Below are 19938 nucleotides of genomic sequence, written 5' to 3'. Positions count from 1 at the left end.
GACGTGTTCTGCAAACCCATACCGCGGGGTGGAGACCGGCTCAAACTCAAATCCTTCCACCTTCATTTGATCCAACGTGCTTTTGAACAAGACGTTCACGGAGTCTCCATCAGTAGCACCCCCCGAGATCATATGAATCATTCCTCTCGTAAGTCTGCACCCCTAGATATCTCAAAGTTCTCCAACCTTCTCCCACGGCCCTACCGAGCTCGCCCAGAGTCTCCATCAGTAGCACCCCCCGAGATCATATGAATCATTCCTCTCGTAGGGTGGTTATCATCGTTCATTCCCCTCCTCGATTCGACGGGTTCCTGAGGGTCATCTTGACCTCGACCTTCCCCTCTCTGCTTCCCGACCCTCTGATTTATCCATGGAGGGCCTTGACCACGCCTAGGGGACGGGCGAGACCTCGGTCGACTCCCAGATGCGCATCCTTCTCGTCTGTCCCGCGAAGGCAATCTAGCACTGCTCTTAGCCCTTCGCGACTTCTCCCACCTCTCCTCGGGCTCCCTCACCTCCGTCACCTCATCACGACTCCTATCCAGAGGAACATGTGATGAGAATTGTCTTCTGTCCCTAGCTTTATTCTCATCTCTTTCCCATGCGCCCCTCTTCCTTCCTCCTCTCTCCGCTCCCTCAATTTTTCCTCCCCCGGGCCGCTGCTCCATCCTCTTGTGCCGCTGGGCATCCTCTAGATTTATATATTTTTTTGCCCGAGCAAACAAATCATCATAGCTCGACGGAGGTTTCTTGACCAGCGATTTGAAAAATTTTCCTCCACTCAGTTCTTGGGTAAATGCACTTATCATGATGTCAGGGGTAGCCGCTGGTATTTCCAGCCCTGCACTATTGAAGCGCTGGACAAACTCTCGCAAAGTTTCAGCCTCTTGTTGTTTCATCACAAACAGACTCAAATAATTTTTCTGATGTCTCTTCCTACTAGAAAACCGGCGCAGAAAATCCGTCTAAAAAACTTCGAAATACTATATGGAGTTGGGCTGCAGGGTAATAAACCATTGCTGGGCTGACCTCACCAACGTGCCCAAAAACACCCTGCACCTGACTCTATCTGAATATTGATGCAACAAAGCCGCATTCTCAAATCTCCCCAAGTGTCATTATGTCCATCGTACTCTCCCACATTCGATTGTCGAAAATTTGGAGGAAGCCCTTCTTCTAAAATGGCTAGTGAAAAAAGACTTCCTCTCTTGGGTACCGGCGCTCTGCTTCCAAACTGCTGCCTCAACATCCGTATTTCTTTCCACATCTCTCCTATCTCACTAATCTCCCCACTTTGGTGGGGCTATGTCTCTTTAACCCTGCTCTGGTGGCCCTCAGCATCTTCCTCTCGCTTCTGGCGAGTGGCCTGCTCTTCAGCAAAAATAGACTATCGGTTGTTTTTCATGGCCTCATCCACAGTTCGGGTGATAAATTTGCCCAGCTGTTCCAGGGTCAAGTTCCCCACATTCTCATTGGGACGGGTTGCTCGACCATCGTCTCGTGAATGGGTTCCTCGGTTCTCGTCTCTTGACGAGGTTGTTCCTGTCTCGTCTCAAGATGCAGCTGTTCCTGTATTGTCTCAGCATGAGATGGTTCGGGTCTCCTCCGAGGACGCGATGATGCTGATGTAGCTCTTCCACTCCCTCGCTTCCCTACCATATCTACGTCTCAACTCAAACTTCCCACAGACGGCGCCAAGTGATACTCACGGATAATTTAGGGTCCGCTCCCAGCAAGTGTCATTAGTCCAGACGCAGGTTTTGAAATTACCCTGAGCCTGAAATCACAGATAAGATCGTTAGGAGGAGGCCAGGAGGGTGTCTTGGTGTAGCCCCTCCGACGCTCAAGTCAGAGACTGAGGATATGTGGGGGAGTAGCTAAAGGTGCTGCTGAAAACAATATAGTGAATAATCTAACTGAACAATCAAATCTGGTATTTATAGGAAGATACCTGAACCCTTGATGGACTTGTCTTCCATTTGGGCTAGAGATGAGCCAAGAGTAGTGGTCTATCCATGTCTTCCATCTGGGCTAGGCCCATCCATGGGGTATCAAAATGCGTCGCACAATTAATCTTAATAGATTTGAAGTTATCGAGCTCTAACGTGGATTCCAAAGCCAATATACCTGGATGACCAAACTCTCCACAGGGGTTAAGCACTTACCATTTGAACAAAAATCATAGAATCCGAGAAAAATATATTCATTTATCAACCCGAAACCGAGGCAAAAACCCAAGTTGTTTCCTTTGAATAGCCCTCTTTCACATTATATCTCTCATTTTTGTTACCTATCCACACTCTAATATTATCATCACCACTTCGATTTAATGGAATATCAATATTTTTTTCAACTTCACGAGTGGAAAATTCTTTCTCACAAGTACATCATGATACCAGCTTCGAGATACAAGGATCTTTCCTTTCTATAACACATTGTCCATTGCTCACTCTCAAGCACAAACTTTTTTTTATCAACTCCCGACTCCACAGTAATGAGTGTCAAATATACAACGGATAATTCCCCGACATGTTTAAAGTAGTGTGCTTTTAGTATTTTTGCCTTCAATGACTCAGACAGTTGAATGATCTTCTATACTTGTTTGGCGAGCAATGCTTTGCTGAATACTGAAAACTGTCGAAAGCCCAACCCACCCATACCTTTTGGGCAACATAAGTTATCTTACTTTAATCAATGCATTTTTCTCTTACGATTTTTGTCCTGCCACCAAAATTTTGCACTAATTTGTTCCAACTCCTGATAAAAAGTAATTGGAATTTTAAAGTAAGACATTGTATAAGAAGGAATCACTTGTAAAACTGATTTAACTCGATTATTATGTTTTGCTCATATCTAATTTGATGGCTACAATTCATGTTTTGTCTTTCCTATTATTTCAAATCCAATACTTACACTCAAACCTAACTATCACATTATCAAGAATTAACTTGTCTGTGATAAATGTTCTTCGAAAATAATCAATAATTTGAGGAAGAATTGGATTAAACCAATTGGTCTAAACCGGTTAGTGATTGCGCAAGAAACTATTTTGTAACAAGTGTTACATAGACTGATTGATCTGAAATCCTACAAATACAATGATTCCTTAACCTTCACAATAAGTGTGATGAGCTTAGCATTCCAATATGCCAAACCTTCTTGATCACTTATGATTTTTAATTCACTTTTTCATATATTCTTATCAATTATCGGTCATAGTTTCTGATAGAAAAGAACAATAAACTTGTCCGTTCCTGGAGTTTTAGATTGATACATATCAAACACCTTTACGAATCTCCTCATCAGTAAGCTTAGCACATAGCATGGTATTCATCTGACCACCCACCACTTTATCTATAAGATCAAGAACGATTTCAATATTCATCAAAACGTAAGAACACGGGAAAACAATTAAAAAAATTAGAAATAAAAAAAAAATATTAGAATAAAATAAAGTTAATGATTATTTAATGTATGATATTTTTAATTGTATCTCTTCGTCGTGGGGATTTTGTATAGTATTGAAGAATCATAATAATAGGATTGATTTCGAAGAGAAAATAATAATTTATAGATCTCTAATAAAAATACAAAAATTGGTAGTACCGCTTGATGCAGCATAGTCTTCCCTGGAGTAGCCCGTCGCCCCGTCCCTTAAGTCTGAATGCTGATTGGTTGGGTGATGTGTTTTTGAGGAAAGACAGTTATCATGTACATTACGGAGTATGTGGTCCAATCTTTCAAATATCTACGGCTCAGATAATCCCTCCTCCTGTCCTTAACAGGGAGGCCGGAGGCTAGTGGAAACGACCGGGAAACTGCCCAAGGATCCGCTTCGTCTATAAAACCACCCCCTGAATTCAGTTCATGTTCAAATGCTTGATTTTGGATTATTTTTTCTTCAGCGGCTATGATCGAGACTGGAGTTACAGATAAAGAGGCGATTGATGAGGAAAGTTTGTTAGATAACGTCCCAGATGAGTTGGGTTTCGATTTGTTTGATGATGCGGCAGCCGGCGCAGATGGTATGGATTCTTATTTTTCGATCGACGACATCGAGCGATACCTTATGAATGACGAGTCCAATTCCGATAAATCAGTTGAAGAACACAGCGATTCTTTGACCGATGAGTTTTTCTCGGACTTGCTTTTGGATTCGCCTGATGGGCCCTGGTTAGGTTCGGATCTCTCTAAGGATTCGTCCGCCAGCCCTGACTCGGTGGTGGTTGAGGCACAAGAAGAAGAGGAAGATAGCTCCCATCAGATCAATGATGGTAAAGGTGGTGATGCCGGAGAAACTGATGATCCCGTCGATAAAAAACGCAAAAGGTGTTACTTTTTTTGCCACCCTGAACATGTTTGCCTCTCCTTCATTTTTTGATTTAGATTTTTTTTGTTTCCTTGATTAATGTTGGTTTAGGTGCCGTATTTATGAATGAAACGGGTTCATGTTTGTATTCTTCGTGTTTCTTGGCTTGCTCTAGCCTTTTTTCTTTGAAGTGGCTAGTGTTTCCTGAGCTCCATCAGTCCATCACTATATATACTCGAGTGAAATTTGTTGTATTGCAATCTCTAAAGTTGGGTTATGAATTGTAGGCAAATCAGGAACAGGGATGCGGCTGTAAGATCACGGGAAAGAAAGAAGATGTACCTGAGGGATCTTGAGTTGAAGAGTAAGTACTATGAAGCAGAATGCAAGAGGCTTGGGACTTTGCTCCAATTCTCTCTTGCCGAGAATCAAGCATTACGGATTTCTTTGCACAGTAGTAAGGCATTTGATGCTTCCATGAACAAGCAGGAGTCTGCTGTGCTCTTGTTGGGTGAGGACTTCAAATTCCCACTATGTGATTCTCCTAGTTATACTGTGATATTGATAGAATATTCTTGTTTCTCGTGATGACATGCTCTGGTTTTGTGTTAAAATCATTAATTTATGTGTGCAGTTTTTCTTGCTCTTTGTCTGAATCGGAAATAAATTCGTATTTACTTTTCTCTTTCTTTAAACTTGTAACTCATTGCTCCGATTCCTAAGCACTGCGAGAATTGTATGATATTTGCTTGTCACGACAAGCCCATTCTGTAATACCAATGCATAGTTTGATCCTATAATAAACCATATAGGTGTGTGGCTTATACATTGAACTATTTCTTGCCAGGTGGTGTTGCATTGCCTTAATTCAATTAGTTCATTTTTCTACAAATTTATATTTTCATTCTGTTAAATGGATATGCTCTTGATCACTTATCTGCTCATATCACCCCTTTGTTAAATTTCATGTCTTTATCGAGCCTTTTGTCGTGGTGGTGATGTTTAACTTCGAATGGTGAATTCTACAGAATCCCTGCTGTTGGGTTCCCTGCTTGGGTTCATGGGCATCATATACCTTCTAATTCTGGGCAGTCAGTTCCTGACAAATCTGGAAGTGGCTCTTTGCGAAGACGTGGGAGGCGAACAGTGGGAAAGCGAGGCAACAAGAGAAGTGGAGATGGAGGCTCGTAAAATCCATCCCTTTGATTTATTTATGATGGGCAAAAGATGCAAAGCTTCAAGATCAAGGATGCGGTTAAGGATAGTAGAATCCAGCAGTGGCCTTTTATCCAAGACTCCTAGAATTCCTGTATTTTCATTAATTAGTTAGTTAACCACCACCTCTCCCCCGCTATTCCCATCTTTTCTTGTTGTAGATAGATGTAGTCATAAACTTAAACAAATAATTATATACTTCTTGTGTGGGTACGTCAGGAAACAGGTCTTTGGCCTGTGTTTTTCGGTAGTATGCTGCTCCTTTTTTGTTTTTAAATATGCTTCAGCGATTCGAGCCCATGTCTCTGTCAAATGTTGGTATGAATCTTTAGTTGACACAGTCCGAACAGCTGGTTTTGCTGCCCTTGAAAACGTATCATGTTAACCAGTTGTTTCTTGAAGTTAGGGACATGCTGCCTTTACCCTTCAACCTATAAAAACTCGAACCAAATCAAATATATTGGTTTTATCAAGTAGTAAAACAAGGGGTAATTTTCGTTTAACTTCGGTCAACTTTTTTTTTACAAAAATGATCTTCTCATATGTGTTTGAAATATATTTGAGGAGATCATTTTCTTTAAAAAAAAAAAAAATTGATCGAAGTTATTTAACCAAATTTCCTAGTAAAAAAAAAAGTAACAAAACATTAATAATTAACAACCAAACCTGGTTTGATTTGGCCTGAACGATTGTTTTTTAATTTTAATAAATTTTATTTTGATTATTTTTAAAAAACATATAATTTAATTTTTAAACAAAGCTTGTTATATAATTTTGATATTTATAAACTGTTTTGATTTGAATGTTCTCTTTTCTTTTTTGAAGAAACTGATATAATCATAGATCATAAAATAAAGTCACTTCTTACAAATTGACTTAAGTAAAAAGGACTACAATCTTTGTAATCAACAGCCACCAAATTTTTAAGACCAAAGGAAGCAAGTTCATGAGCAGCTTTGTTGGTTGAACGTCGACAAAAAGTGACGGTGAGTCCAGATGTTTGTAGCATAAGCCCTCTGATAAAAGAGATTATGGAAGCCTCAGGTGCAGAAGCATTAGGATGACGAATAGATTCCACTACATTACAAGCATCCGTTTCTACAATGACATTGGTCCACTGGAGATGATAGGCTAAAATAATACCTTCTCGAACAGCCATTAACTCAGCCAGGTAAGGTGTTAAGACACCCTCAAGACAGCTTGCACGAGCCATTAAGAACATACCTTTATCATCTCGAACAATCATCCCTACACCGAAGAAATCGGATTCATCAAAGACGGCAGCATCCACATTTATCTTAAAGCTCCCAACTTGAGGTGCATTCCAATGAGTCAAGTGAGGTTCATTATTGGTACTGCTGATGCTGACAGGTATAGAAGAAAAGAATTGATACCAAATATCACCTGCACGAGACACCACTTCTCTACCATGCATTGACCGACCTTCGAACACCCATTGATTTCTGGCGAGCCAAATACTCCAGGATATCATTGCAAAACAACCCACATCGTCACATGATCCATTCAATATTGTCCAGCACCAAAGTTCCATGAAATTATGTCCCCGAAACCTGGATAACATAGGCCAAAGAGCTGATTCATACCACACATTTTTCGCCCAAGGACAGTGCCATAGAACATGGAAGCTATGCTCATTAGATAAACCACAACGAGGGCACAAAGGATCAATCTGGACACCTCTCGAAGCTAAGTGATGACGGGATGGGAGTATAGCATGTATAGCTCTCCATACGAAGATCTTAATCTTGTTCTGGATATTAAGATGCCATAGTTTTTTGAAGAATCTTTCATTCCCTGTCGAACTACTCTTGCTGCTCTCTATGCCATCATTTAATGCTAAGAAATAGGCTGATCGGACTGAGAAAACACCATTAGGATTATAGTGCCAAATGATTCTATCGTTACCTGACACAGCTTGAATCGGAAAACGGCGTAGTTCATCATGATCGATTTTCCACAAAATCCCTTCTATTAGCTGCCAATTCCATGATCCTGAATCCAATCTCAACTCACTAATCCACATATCTTCCAATTGATGTTGAGGTATAGTTATAGGCTTAAATGATAACGGACGTAAAAGCCAAGGATCTCGGAATACTTTGATGTTATCACCAGAGCCAATTTGCCAACGGATACCCCTTGAAAGCAAGTCTCTTCCCCATAATATACTGCGCCACACATAAGATGGAGATGATCCAAGTGCAGCATGAAGAAAATCAGTGGAGGGAAAATATTTTGCCCTGAAAAAACGACTAAGAAGAGATTCAGGATTTTGAAGCATTCTCCATCCTTGTTTTGCTAAGAGGGCTTGATTGAATTTTTGAAGATCACGAAATCCTAATCCCCCTTTAGCTTTTGGTTGGCATAACAAGTTCCATTTTTTCCAGTAAATGCATTTATCCTTGTTGTTACTCCACCAAAATTTCATAATCATCTGCTGTAAACAATGACATAATCCATAAGGAATTTTGAAGATCGACATTGTATAAATAGACGTAGCTTGAGCAACCGCCTTGATTAAAATCTCACGACCTCCAGCAGAAAACAGATTCCGCTTCCAAGCCTGTAATTTGCGCCAAACCCTTTGTTTAATGCCATCAAAAACTTGGTTTTTGTTTCGGCCAATGAAAGCTGGAAGGCCCAAGTAAATTTCATAGGATTCATTTGGTGGCATATTAAGAGCAGTATAAACCTGTGATTTGTGTTCAGCAGAAAGATTTGGACTAAAAGTAATTGAAGATTTTTGAAGATTGATAACCTGTCCAGATGCATCTGCATAGATAGACAACACCTCCCTAATATTAACACAATTAAGCACATCAGTACTTCCCAAAATCAGACTATCATCAGCAAAAAAAAGATGGCTAATAACAGGAGCCAATCTTGCACATCTGATTCCCTTTATCAAACCAGCCCCCACTCGATGGTTCAAAAGATTAGATAAACCTTCAGAGCAAATAAAAAACAAATAAGGAGATAGGGGGCACCCTTGGCGAAGACCACGACTCGGCATAAAGTTACCCACTAGATTACCATTCAAAAGTATAGAAAAACTCGAAGAGGCAACATATCGTAGAGTCAACTCCACCCATTTATCTGAAAAACCCATCTTCTTCATGATAATACTAAGGAAAACCCATTCCACTCTATCATAAGCTTTGCTTATATCCAACTTTATGGCCATTAACCCTGAGTTGCCTTTCTTTTTTTGACGCAAAGTATGAAGGCACTCAAAAGCAACCAAGATATTGTCTGTGATTAAACGACCGGGAATAAAAGCACTTTGTTCTTGAGAGATAATGATTGGTAAAATATTCTTCATTCGGTTTGCCAAAGCTTTACCAATTATTTTTGCAATAACATTACATAAGCTAATTGGTCGAAAATGTGAAACTTCAGAGGGATTCTGAACTTTTGGTATAAGGATTAAAATTGTAGAATTCAAATCACCAAAAGAGGAACCCTTATTAAGAATATCCAAGCAAACGATGAGTATACAAGATATCTGCGGTAATTTCGTCTCCCTTTTCCTGGAAACGTTTAACTAGCCATTTGAGAGCATCCGCCTCACTTCTCTTGTATCTGATTCTTCTTTTCAAGACCTTCAGATATACTCGGTACATCTTTAAGTTTTGATTTCTTGGTGTGAGTTACTGGTTTCCATTTGATCTTATTTATAGATTTATTTGGGTCCAGTTACTCGTCTGTTTGTTAGATTTCCCTTATCTTTAAAGATAAGGAATCCAATGTCTTTTGTCATTTTTCCACCTATTATTGGTGGTCCTTGTTATTTTTCCACCGATTATTGGTGGTCCTTGAATTCCACTCACCTGATTTTTCACATGGTGGTCCTTCTTTTCTTGGTGGGATGATCACATGTCCTCTTTCAATTTTGTCGAGGAATCTTTGTTTTTTGTATCCTCGAGGAAAATGTGCTTGTGTTCCTTCCCTGCTTGTCCTTGTTTCGGTAAATTGTTTCCGATCAGATCTCGGCTTGAAACCTTTACCAAACTCTGGTTCTTTCTGATTCTGGCATTCCGGACAGATGTTTTCTGACCATCTTCCTACATGTGCCATATTGCAGAATTTCCGACGAGTCTCTTTACTTGCCGGCAGTTTGCTATTCCACAAAAGATTTCTCTTTTTCTCGAATAAATCTTCTGCAAAACTGGTGGTTTTTCCTGTCATGATATTTAACAGGAATGATCCGTTCACTGAATGATTATAGAATTTGAACGGAAACTTGACTTTGTCCATCTCAGTGAGACAGACCCATAGACCCCAAGCTCTTCTGGTAGACATATCATCTTCAGAAATTGAAGCAACCAGGGGTGTTTCTTCTGTTGGAGGATCCTTGATAAATTTTTGAACATTTGTATCCGGCCTCCTTAGCTTGATGAAATGAAAGGCTTCATGAAAACCTTTTCCAGCTGGTTCTGGTGCTGCACTGAAAAAGTATAGCTCCAAAACATCTCCTCTGGACAAATAATCATTATTCGCCCAAGTCTCGTGAACAGCTTCCTGGATCCATTTCGGTAGACCTGAAATTTCTGGAAAGCTGGGTGATGTAGTATAAACTGAGGCAAGAGCCCCGAATTCATACCATGCCTTGACCTCCTTTGGATATGAATTTTGTTTCATCCATACCCTTGGATATTTTCCTGAAACATCAACCCTATTGGTAGCTGGGTTAATGCCAATTCTTGTTTTTAATTTCTCCCAATTCTGCTGATAGACCTGAAATGGAGAAATTGTTGATTCGTTAATACCAACCTTAGATTTGCCTTTGTCAATACGAGACCTAAGGTTGATCTCTCCCTCTTCAATCCCCGAGGTGAAGGGTTGACTTGATGACTCAAGATAAGGATCAGGAGTCTCAATTTTTGTTTCAGCCGACTCATCTGGTGATGATCCCGACTTAACACTTGTGCAAGGGGTATTTGAATCCCCCGCTACAGGTATAGAGTCCTGTACTCGAAAACTCTCCATTTGGGAAACCAGTGGCTTCTCAATGCCTTGGAGGATAGGCCTTTGCATTACAGACCATAACTGAGTATATGCCTATAAACAACCTGTAATTCGATCAGAGACAATTCTCTTATCAGCTTGTTGTAGCTTTCCCGCAACTTCTGCGTTAACGGCCAACTTGTTAAACTCGGTTTGAAGCATTTCAAGGTGTTCCCTCAAATGCCTCTGCATCTTGATAATAGCATCAATGTCAATGCTGTCCATCTCTTGTTAAAAAATCTGCAAGAATATTTTCATGAGATTTTATTATCACAATATCAAAAATATAATTCTGACATAGTGCCTGCCATCGTAATAATCTAGCCTTCTCAGGTTTAGACTCAATTCTATTCCTTAAAAAAGCTTTAACTTGTGTGTTATCAACTTTCAAAGTGAATTTCTTTGCAAGTAGAAATAATGGCCATTTTTCAAAAGCCCTTTTTACTGCATAAAATTCTTTTTCGTTGATATGCCATCTTATGGCTTCTGCATCTGAGAATAACCCACTACAATATCTGCATGGTTGTTCTCCTTCTGGGGTGAGCTTAGTAAGAACTGCTGCCCACCAATGATCACTGGCATCAGTATATAATACCAGATCATCTTCATCTTGAGAAATAGCCATTTTCGGAAGATTCTTGCAAACCTCCTTTAAATGTATAAGTCCTTTTGTGTGTTCGTCTGTCCATATAAATCTAGCATCTTTTTTCAACAATGGACTGAACACCTTCCTGTGTTTTGCTAGGTTTTTGATAAACATCCCAGCAAAATTAACAACTCCTAAGAAACTTTGAAGTTGTTTCTTGTCTTTGAGATTTTCTGGAAAATTCTGCACCTTTTCCACTATGTGTTCTTGCAGAATTATCCCTGACTCATCGATTTCAATTCCGTTGAATTCAATCTTCCCTGTAGCAATGACTGCTTTCTTTTCGGATAAAACCAGTCCTTCTTTCTTGCAAACATTAGAGAAAATCTCCAAATGTTTAACATGTTCATTCATATCTTTAGATGCTATTAAAACATCATCAATATAAACAAACATAAACTTAAAATAATCTTTAAAAAGATTATCCATCTTTCTTTGAAATATCTGGGGTGAATTAGCCAATCCCATTGGTAATACTTCCCAAATATAATGTCCTTGAGGTCTGGAGAAAGCTGTGAATTTTTTGCTTCCTTCCTCCATCCGAATCTGATAAAATCCGGACTTACAATCAAATTTAGAGAATATCTTTGCATTGCGTATGCAACTGATTAGATGTTCTCTACTTGGTATAAAATACCCATCAAACTCCAGAATTTTATTAATTTCTTGATAATTAATAACCAATCTGGGTTTTCCTCGTTTTATCTCACCATGATTTCTTACCAGGAAACCTGGACTGCTATATGGTGACATACCTGCCTTAATCAAACCAAGGTCCAAATGTTCCTTGATTATAGTCTGCATATCCCTTTGATCAATGATGTTCATTGGGATGGGTTTGCAACGGAAGAATTCATACTCTTTGCCTTCCTTAATCTTAAGGCAAGCCCTGATTTGATTTCTGTCCCACCATGCCAAGGGATCTTCATTGTAATTTTCTCTGATCCTCTTCTTGACATCTTCCAATGATACCTTAGATTCGAACTCAACTTCATTTGTTTGTAGAGTTATCTTAAGGCATTCTATATCTTCTGGTTGGAGTTCTTTATCAGCTCTCAACTGGAGCATTGTTTCTCCAAACCGTCTAGAATCCTTCATTTTTGGGTTCAGAAGTTTTCCTGAATCACCTCGCTTGCTGCGAAACTGGATTGGCAATTTTCTGTAAAATGCTTCTCGAAGTCTCTGGACTATGATTTTGTGAGCACATAGTGTTGTGAACACTAATCTTCTAGTCTCATTTTCTTGTGTATAGGACTTGAACATTTGTAGGAAATTATTTCCTAACAATATGTCAGCTCCTGTATCATGAAAATAAATTGGTGGTGTTTTTACCTTGTACCAAGGTGTTTGTCCCGCACCGCCAATCATAATTTCAGTCATCTTAATCCCTTTACATAAGATTAAGATTCTTCTGGAAAAATCTCTTCCAGCAATCTTGGGTAACTCTTCTTCCAAATTATTTGGAAAAACTCCTCGTTTTGCTGTACATATTCCGGCACCTGAATCAATATATGCAGCAAAGTATTCTGCCTTATATTGTTCATACAACATTCCTACTGGAATGTATATGGAGAATGGACTTGTGGTCATTGAATTTTCCACATTTTATCCTCTGCCATAAACTCCATTCCATACTCTAGACGTTTCCAAGGTTTGTGTTCCTCGAGAAACTCTAGTCCAAGAATTAATCGATCTGATTCTTTACCTGGAATCCCTTGGATATGGACTTCCAATTCTCCGATATTAATCAGTTCTTGGTAAGTTCCTATCATAGGTTGTTCCAAATAGTATATTGAATTACAAGGAAATTGATTCCTTTGTTTTGTAATATCAAATACTATTTCTACCTCCTTCCAACCTTCTGGGCATCTGAGCTTTCCTATTGTAGAAAAACTTTTCAGCTCCTGTTGGGTTTCTATGACAGGCTTTTTATCCCATCTATAACTTGTAATTCTATCTCCTTGAAAAGATAGTCTTCTTGATTCCAGTCTAAGACTTTGATTCCTCTGTAGAATCGGTTTGTCTTGGATCTGTATATCTGTTTCCTGTATTAAAGGAAACTTGACTCTTTCTGGATAAATTGCCTGAGCAACTTTTTCAAATATCTCAGGGATTTCAATAAACTCATTTCTAATAAACAGTTCAAAATGATGTGTATTAGATAGAGCATATGAAATTTGATAGGTAATAGAGTATGGCCTATTACCTTCTTTCATCAGCCTTTTTTCCTTGAAGTTCTGATGTAATGTCAAGGCTCGGCTGAAATCTCGATCTGTCAAGTTGTAGGCTATCCTTGGATAGATTACTCCTACAATCTTTCCTGCACAGAGATTTCCTGAGATTGTTCCCAGTACTGAATCTTGTAGATTCCCCATTCTTTTATCGCATATAGCAATATCAATTGGTGAATCTATTCCTTCCTTGAAAGTAGCTTTTATCATGATTTGGATTGCTCCGATATGAATCCATGACATAGTCCTTGCTACTTCTATCTTGAGTTTTTGTAATTCCTCCTTGATTTCTTCGGAAGGAATTAACTGCATCTCCATTCTATTTCCTGTAAGTTCCATCGGGATTGCCATTTCCCTTCTAGAAACTTTATAGATTAGATGATGCTTTCTGTTTCTTAGGCCAAGACTTCCTAAGAACTTTTCTACCTGTCCTGCAGAGAAACCTTGATATCTCTGTAGACTCGGATTTTCTCTCATGATTCTTTGAACCATGTTATGAGATATTGTTGTCTGACTAAAAAACCCAGACAGATCTTCATGTGTTTCGTGTCGAAACACCTCGTCTTCAGTCAGGTTCTGATTCTGTTCCATCATATTCTTCCTAACTTAAGACTTCTTCTTCTTCATATATACTTTCATCTGAGGCAATGTCCTCAAATCGGTATACTTGAATAAGATCTTGGTAATAAACTGCTTCTTCAATATCCGGGGTAGGATCAAAGCGTTTAATACCTCTTTTTTCATTTTCTGGACAGTTGGTCGAGATATGACCTCTTGCTCCACATGTCCAGCAATTACAGTCCTTGAAACTTTCATTAGCACGAGTATGAGCTCTTCTGAAAGTTTTCTTTGTAGGTGTTCTTCCTGTACTCCGAGATGAACTCGATGCTTGGGATGATATCCTACTCCTCGATGGTCCGCTTCTTTGTCCAGATTTATAAGATCTGGCTTTCTGTCTAGACCATACAGTTCTTGGTTTCCACGAACTTCTCCCACTTCGAGCATAAGGATGAGTCCTGAAACTTTTCCTTTTATGCTTCTGTGGTTTACTTCCAATAATTGTTGGAAGATCATTTTCTTTACAACACAAAGGAGTTCTTTTGTTGATACCCCTTAAGCGTTTGTAATTCTTTTGTAATGCTGCCATGTGACACCATTCTGCCAATTTTCCTTTGAGGAAAGAGGCTCTTCTTGCCAACGTATCTGGATTACCAGGTACGTATTCCCTTATGAGCATTTCTCTCCAAGGGCTCGGCATTTTTGCGAAGAAAAGCTGCATAGCTATATCTTCTTCGACTCCTGAATTCCATCTATATTTAGTGAATAACATAATGTATTCATCCACCAAACATATGTCATGTAATTCAAGACTATACAGAGCTTGAGTGTATTTCTTCTTCTTCTCTGTATCTTGACTGTTGAAATAGTCTACCCCTATAAAATGGGCTTTAAATAGGGTAGCCATTTTTCCAGCGATCTCACTAAGAGATTCTCCAACTAGGACTGACTCTTTCATGTCTGATGAAGTCATGTCCCAAGCAATTTTCACTGATCCCATAAGACTCATTTCCAAAAGTTTAATGAATCCTTCTTTGTTGAGATCGAGTGTTCCTGCTGCAATTCTCATAGCAGATGTCCAATCATCTATGAGATCTTCTCTGTTTTTGAAGTCTAATACATCAAGGTTAAGCATAACCCCGTAAGGATGTATAGGATCTAAAACAGTTTTCCCATAGGGTGTTTGGTGCAAAGGAATTTGATTTCTCCTTGCCCTTGTCCCTGCTGGGTGTGATCCTCCACCAGTATGGAAATCAGATTGAGATTCTCTCATGTTTACATTCTGAGATCCCACACTTTCCCTGGGTGGTTCTTGAGAAGATGACCAGGTTATAGCAGGTGGTGTTTCACCTACTGCTGTGTTCATCTTTAGATCTACTACTTTGAGATTTGCGAAAGATTCTGCAAGCTCTTGTAGATCCTCTAAACCAATCCTTTCTAAAGTTGTCATCAGATTAGTTTCTTTTCTGAGACAGAATTAATTAGATTGATCATCTTTTCTTCTTCAGTCAAAGGTTTTAAAACCACTCTGGCCTTCCCTTGTTGATGTAACAAAGGTTCAGTACCAAAAGATGGTGGTAACCAACCTCCTGAAGTTCGTCTGCTGGAACTGGGTTGTTGTTCCAATTGCTGAATTCTTGTTTGAATATCCTTTAATATTCCAAGAATTTCTTCTTGGGTTGCAAGGATTTTCTCAACTCTTTGTGGTACAAAATATAGCATATTGCCATAATTTTGTACTGTCTTCTGAATTTCCCTAAGATCTGAAGAGAGCTTAGAGGAATCTGGAACTATCTCCAGAAACTTATTATTTTGAATCATAAGTTTACCTGAGATTTTACCTGAGGGTGCAGTAGCTTCCCTTTTTGTTTCTGATATCTAACAATAGTTAGATGTACTTGTTTATATTCCAAAATATTGGAATATTCCTTGTAAATTATTTTCCTTGAACCGAAGTTCGGATTCATAATTTCTTCAAAATTCTCCTTCTCATACAATTAGTTACTATTAATAATAAAATTTGTGTTTGAAATAAATCAACCTTAGGCTCTGATACCATTTTCGGAAAGCGCGGGATCAATAGAATTAAATATAGAACAAAGGGTAAATTTGGTATTTGAAAAATTTTTCAAAATTTTTTCTCTCTCCAGGGAGCTAGGATCAAGAAGGGTTTGAATTAGGGACTGACTACCAATTCTCCCTAAAATTATCCACTCGGGAAATCGATAAATAATAATTTATTTTCATATTAATCAGTTATATGCCTGACAGTAGGTGTACTTTTCGGATGTTGTGCTTGTCCATTTGTGGAATTTAGAATGGGCATAATTTGCTTTTCTAAGCATATAATAAAATTATTTTTTGATTTGTTGCTTATTTATATAAAAGTTTTATAACATTTTGAAAGTCAATTTATGATGTATAGTTGGTTTACTGCTGCAAAATTATTTTCATATTTCTAAAATTGATTCAGTGATCATAGAATATTTGAAAACTGTATGGAATATGTATCTTACCAAAAACTTGACATATTCTCTTGGAATTATCCCGTTTAATCTCTTCTTTTTTGGTGAGGCAATCCCCTCTTCAGTTAAAATTAAAATAAAATTTTTAATATCATATTTATAAAATGTTGATTATATTTTAAACAAATCTCGCAAACCGTCTCATATGTCAACATTGTGAGATAGATGTTCGACACGACCCAATTTATAAAAAAATATTTTTATGGATCTGGAGTCGATGCAGCCTTGACGGGACGAGGCGGTGATGAAAGTGTTTGGCCGAAAATTCTCTCCTAACTTTCTTAGAGTGGCAGAGACTTGTGCTTGGAAAGGGAAGTTGAATTTTGGTGAAATTTGTTGTGTGCAAAACTCTCTTTCGTTATCAACCTTTGATACCATATTTATAAAACAACTACACAAGTTGTATGCCACCACGATTCATAGTCTCATCAGGCTCTTAATCTTTATATTTCCGTATAAAGTGTATATATAAAAACATTAATGTACTTTTGATAGATGCATATATATATATATATATATATATATATATATATATATATATATATATATACGTTCTCACGAGTCGTATTTATGAGACGGATCTCGTATTTGGGTCATACATGAAAAAATATTATTTTTTATGCTAAGAATATTATTTTTTATTATGAATATGGGTAGGTTTGACCCGTCTCACAAATTAGGATCCGTGAGACGGTTTCACATGAGATTCACTTTTAGTGTTATTATTTAATTAGTAAATTCTAAATTCGCTAAATAAATAATTGTAAACTCATCATAACCTTGATCGACGATCTGACAGCACTGATGTATCAATGATACAAATTTTGTTCATATAATGAAAATTGAAAATTTCGAAAATCAAAATTTTCATGTCCATATTTGACAGCTGCCAGTTTTCTGAACTTCTTTCCCAAAATAAACATTTTCATTCTCCTTCCTCAATTAGCTATTAAGATAACTTCCATTTCTTCCATCTTATGGAATCAATTTGTAAACTCATTTAGAAATATTCTGTTTGATCTCCATCAAACCATCAGATTACTGTAGCTAAATTCAACTCCTTCAATTTAGACTTTCTCAATGAGAACATAAAATCCTATATTGTGTGACATTCAATATTTCATAGATACAGCTAGTCGTGTATTCACATATCCACGTGATTCAAAATATCATTTATTTTTATTTGGGTTTACCCTAATTAACCTCATTCTTTTCATCAACACATTGACCAAGAATTTCAGAACTCATTTATGATTGCACCCACCGAATCATGGTAAGAGCGTCTAGTAGCATCGCCTCATGATCTCTTAGATTCCTCTTAGGAATGTAAATGAGCCGAGCCGAGCCGAACAGTATCAGGCTCGGGCTCGGCTCGTTAAACTATTTTCTCGGCTCGGGCTCGGCTCGGTCTCGTTACGAGCCTTTGGTTTGAAGTTCGGGCTCGGCTCGTTCGGAAGTTATGAAGCTCGGGCTCGGCTCGAGCTCGGCTCGTTAATGGCTCGTTTATCTTTTTTAATATAATTTTTAATTTTTAATTTATTATTATTTATCATACATAATTATTTTAATATTATAACTCATTAATTATCTCAAATTCGAGCTCACGATCTACCTAAACGAGCCGAGCTCGAGCCCGAGCTCGTGAACCACTTAAACGAGCCGAGCTCGAGCTCGAGATCAATTTTGAGCTCACGAACCTATTATCGAACATGTTCACGAGCTAACGAGCCGAACATCATTAATCTCAAGCTCGGCTCCACAAAATTGTCGAGCCCAAAATAAGGCTCGGGCTCGGCTCGGCTCGATAAGCTTAACGAACGAGCCCGAACGAGATTTTTAACGAGCCGAGATCCGAAAATGTGACGTCTCGAAAATTTGAGGTCCACATGAACCACGTGCGTGCAAGTTATTAAATTCTTTATGTATTTTATTAAATGATTTTAATGCATGTTTATTTTATTAATCGGTGTTTTAATTCATGATTTATGAATTTTCATTATTTTAAATTATTATGCGTTTAGTGGGTACACGTTAAAACGTTTTCTTGAATTTCTTGGTTCAAGCGATTATTCGAGGCGGGATAGCGCAAAAGACCCGGTGACGATTGTTGGAAATTTAAATGTGGTATTTTATTTTAAGTCAAGGAAGGGGCATTTTAAATGATTTATTTAGTTTAAACATTTTTAAAGCTTAATTTAATTATTAGGTAAATTTTGATTTTAAACTTTTAAAATGTATCACTTGTGCATTTCATTTTAAATTAAGGAATTTTATTCAAGATTTATAGGGATTGATATGTTTAATTAATCTAATAATTTAGTTAGTATTTTAAGTAGCCACCTAATTAGCCTTTCATTTTTAATTAGTATTGTGAATGAGTAATTAAGCAAAAATCATTTCCTAATCTATTTGTTGACTCACGCACACACACCTACACACACACATGTATAACACAACACACACCACACAATTTCCTATCATCATTTTAAAAGAAAATAGGGTTCTTCGAGATGGTATCAGTCGCCCCTCCCCTTCGAACTCTCCAGCAACTTTTCTTTAAATTTCATTGCGAGAAAATAGTGCCACGTTCGTCCCGGATCAACCTCGCTTCTATCTCCGCTTCGGTGTCGTCGTTCGGTAACGTTTAAGATTCAAAAGGCACGTATATTCTGTTCTTTCTACATCGATCTTGTCATATTATATGTTGTGTTATTTTTATGCGTAAAAACATATGTGCGATGTTCGTCGTTTGAGCAAAAAATGATTCAGATCAGTTTTGAATTAATTTTAGATCTAAAATCACGTTTTTACTGTCTTTTTAAATACTACGACTTTTAGGTCGTGATTCTGAGACAACTTTCAACGTAAAAATTGTAGAATTTTTCGATACCTTCGATTTGTCAGTAAATTCAAAATATTTGGATAACAATTGAGTGAGTTATGGTGTTTTTCGTTGGGCTGCTCAAACTGCGTTTTCAGAAAATTATGATATTGATGTGTTCTTGAAGTTTTAATGTTGCAGGCTTCGTTGGGGATCGACGGGTGACCGTTGCTGCATAAAGGTATACTTGTATTGATGTTGGGAGTATTATTGAGGTTTTGTTTCATGTCGACAGGCACTGGATTAATTAGAAGGCGTAGGAAACGATACGGTGTCAATTGTCACGTTTTTGAATGATATGTGTCGTAAGGTGAACATCGTTTCTTTGGGAGTTTATACGAATGTGTTTTGATGTTATGGCAAGCTAGGATGGGTCTCGAGGTGTCCACTCATAGTCCGTACAATCGAGTCGAGAGCGTTAAACAAAACATGTACAGAATTTTCGTAACTTTGCTTGTCCCGTAGGTACACGGACCCTGGCACAGGGTTCGTGTCTTTGTTGTTCCCTTGGTGCGCCATTACAGTGAGTACACGGACCTGTACCC

The 19938-nt window shown here is 38.1% G+C and overlaps 1 protein-coding gene across 1 annotated transcript; it reads left to right on the top strand.

Moving 5' to 3' along the window:
- Window positions 1-3791: 3791 nt before the first annotated feature.
- On the top strand, window positions 3792-5722 carry LOC140827496 (bZIP transcription factor 60-like). The gene is made up of 3 exons (XM_073190170.1): window positions 3792-4329; window positions 4597-4820; window positions 5338-5722. The coding sequence occupies exons 1-3, from the start codon at window positions 3911-3913 to the stop codon at window positions 5637-5639; spliced, it is 945 nt and encodes a 314-aa protein (XP_073046271.1). The 5' UTR covers window positions 3792-3910; the 3' UTR covers window positions 5640-5722.
- The last annotated feature ends 14216 nt before the right edge of the window (window positions 5723-19938 follow it).

Source organism: Primulina eburnea, chromosome 3 (genome assembly GCF_022965805.1).
Source record: "Primulina eburnea isolate SZY01 chromosome 3, ASM2296580v1, whole genome shotgun sequence".
NCBI lineage: Eukaryota > Viridiplantae > Streptophyta > Magnoliopsida > Lamiales > Gesneriaceae > Primulina > Primulina eburnea.
Note: the sequence above shows the minus strand (reverse complement) of the source record. Positions and strands in the feature narration are given on the sequence as shown.

Excerpts from the sequence above, each read along its gene's own strand:
- LOC140827496 (XM_073190170.1), top strand. The coding sequence starts at position 3,911 with ATGATCGAGACTGGAGTTACAGATAAAGAGGCGATTGATGAGGAAAGT. Across the intron at positions 4,330-4,596 it reads GTCGATAAAAAACGCAAAAG|GCAAATCAGGAACAGGGATG; the intron begins GTGTTACTTTTT and ends TATGAATTGTAG. Across the intron at positions 4,821-5,337 it reads GTCTGCTGTGCTCTTGTTGG|AATCCCTGCTGTTGGGTTCC; the intron begins GTGAGGACTTCA and ends TGAATTCTACAG.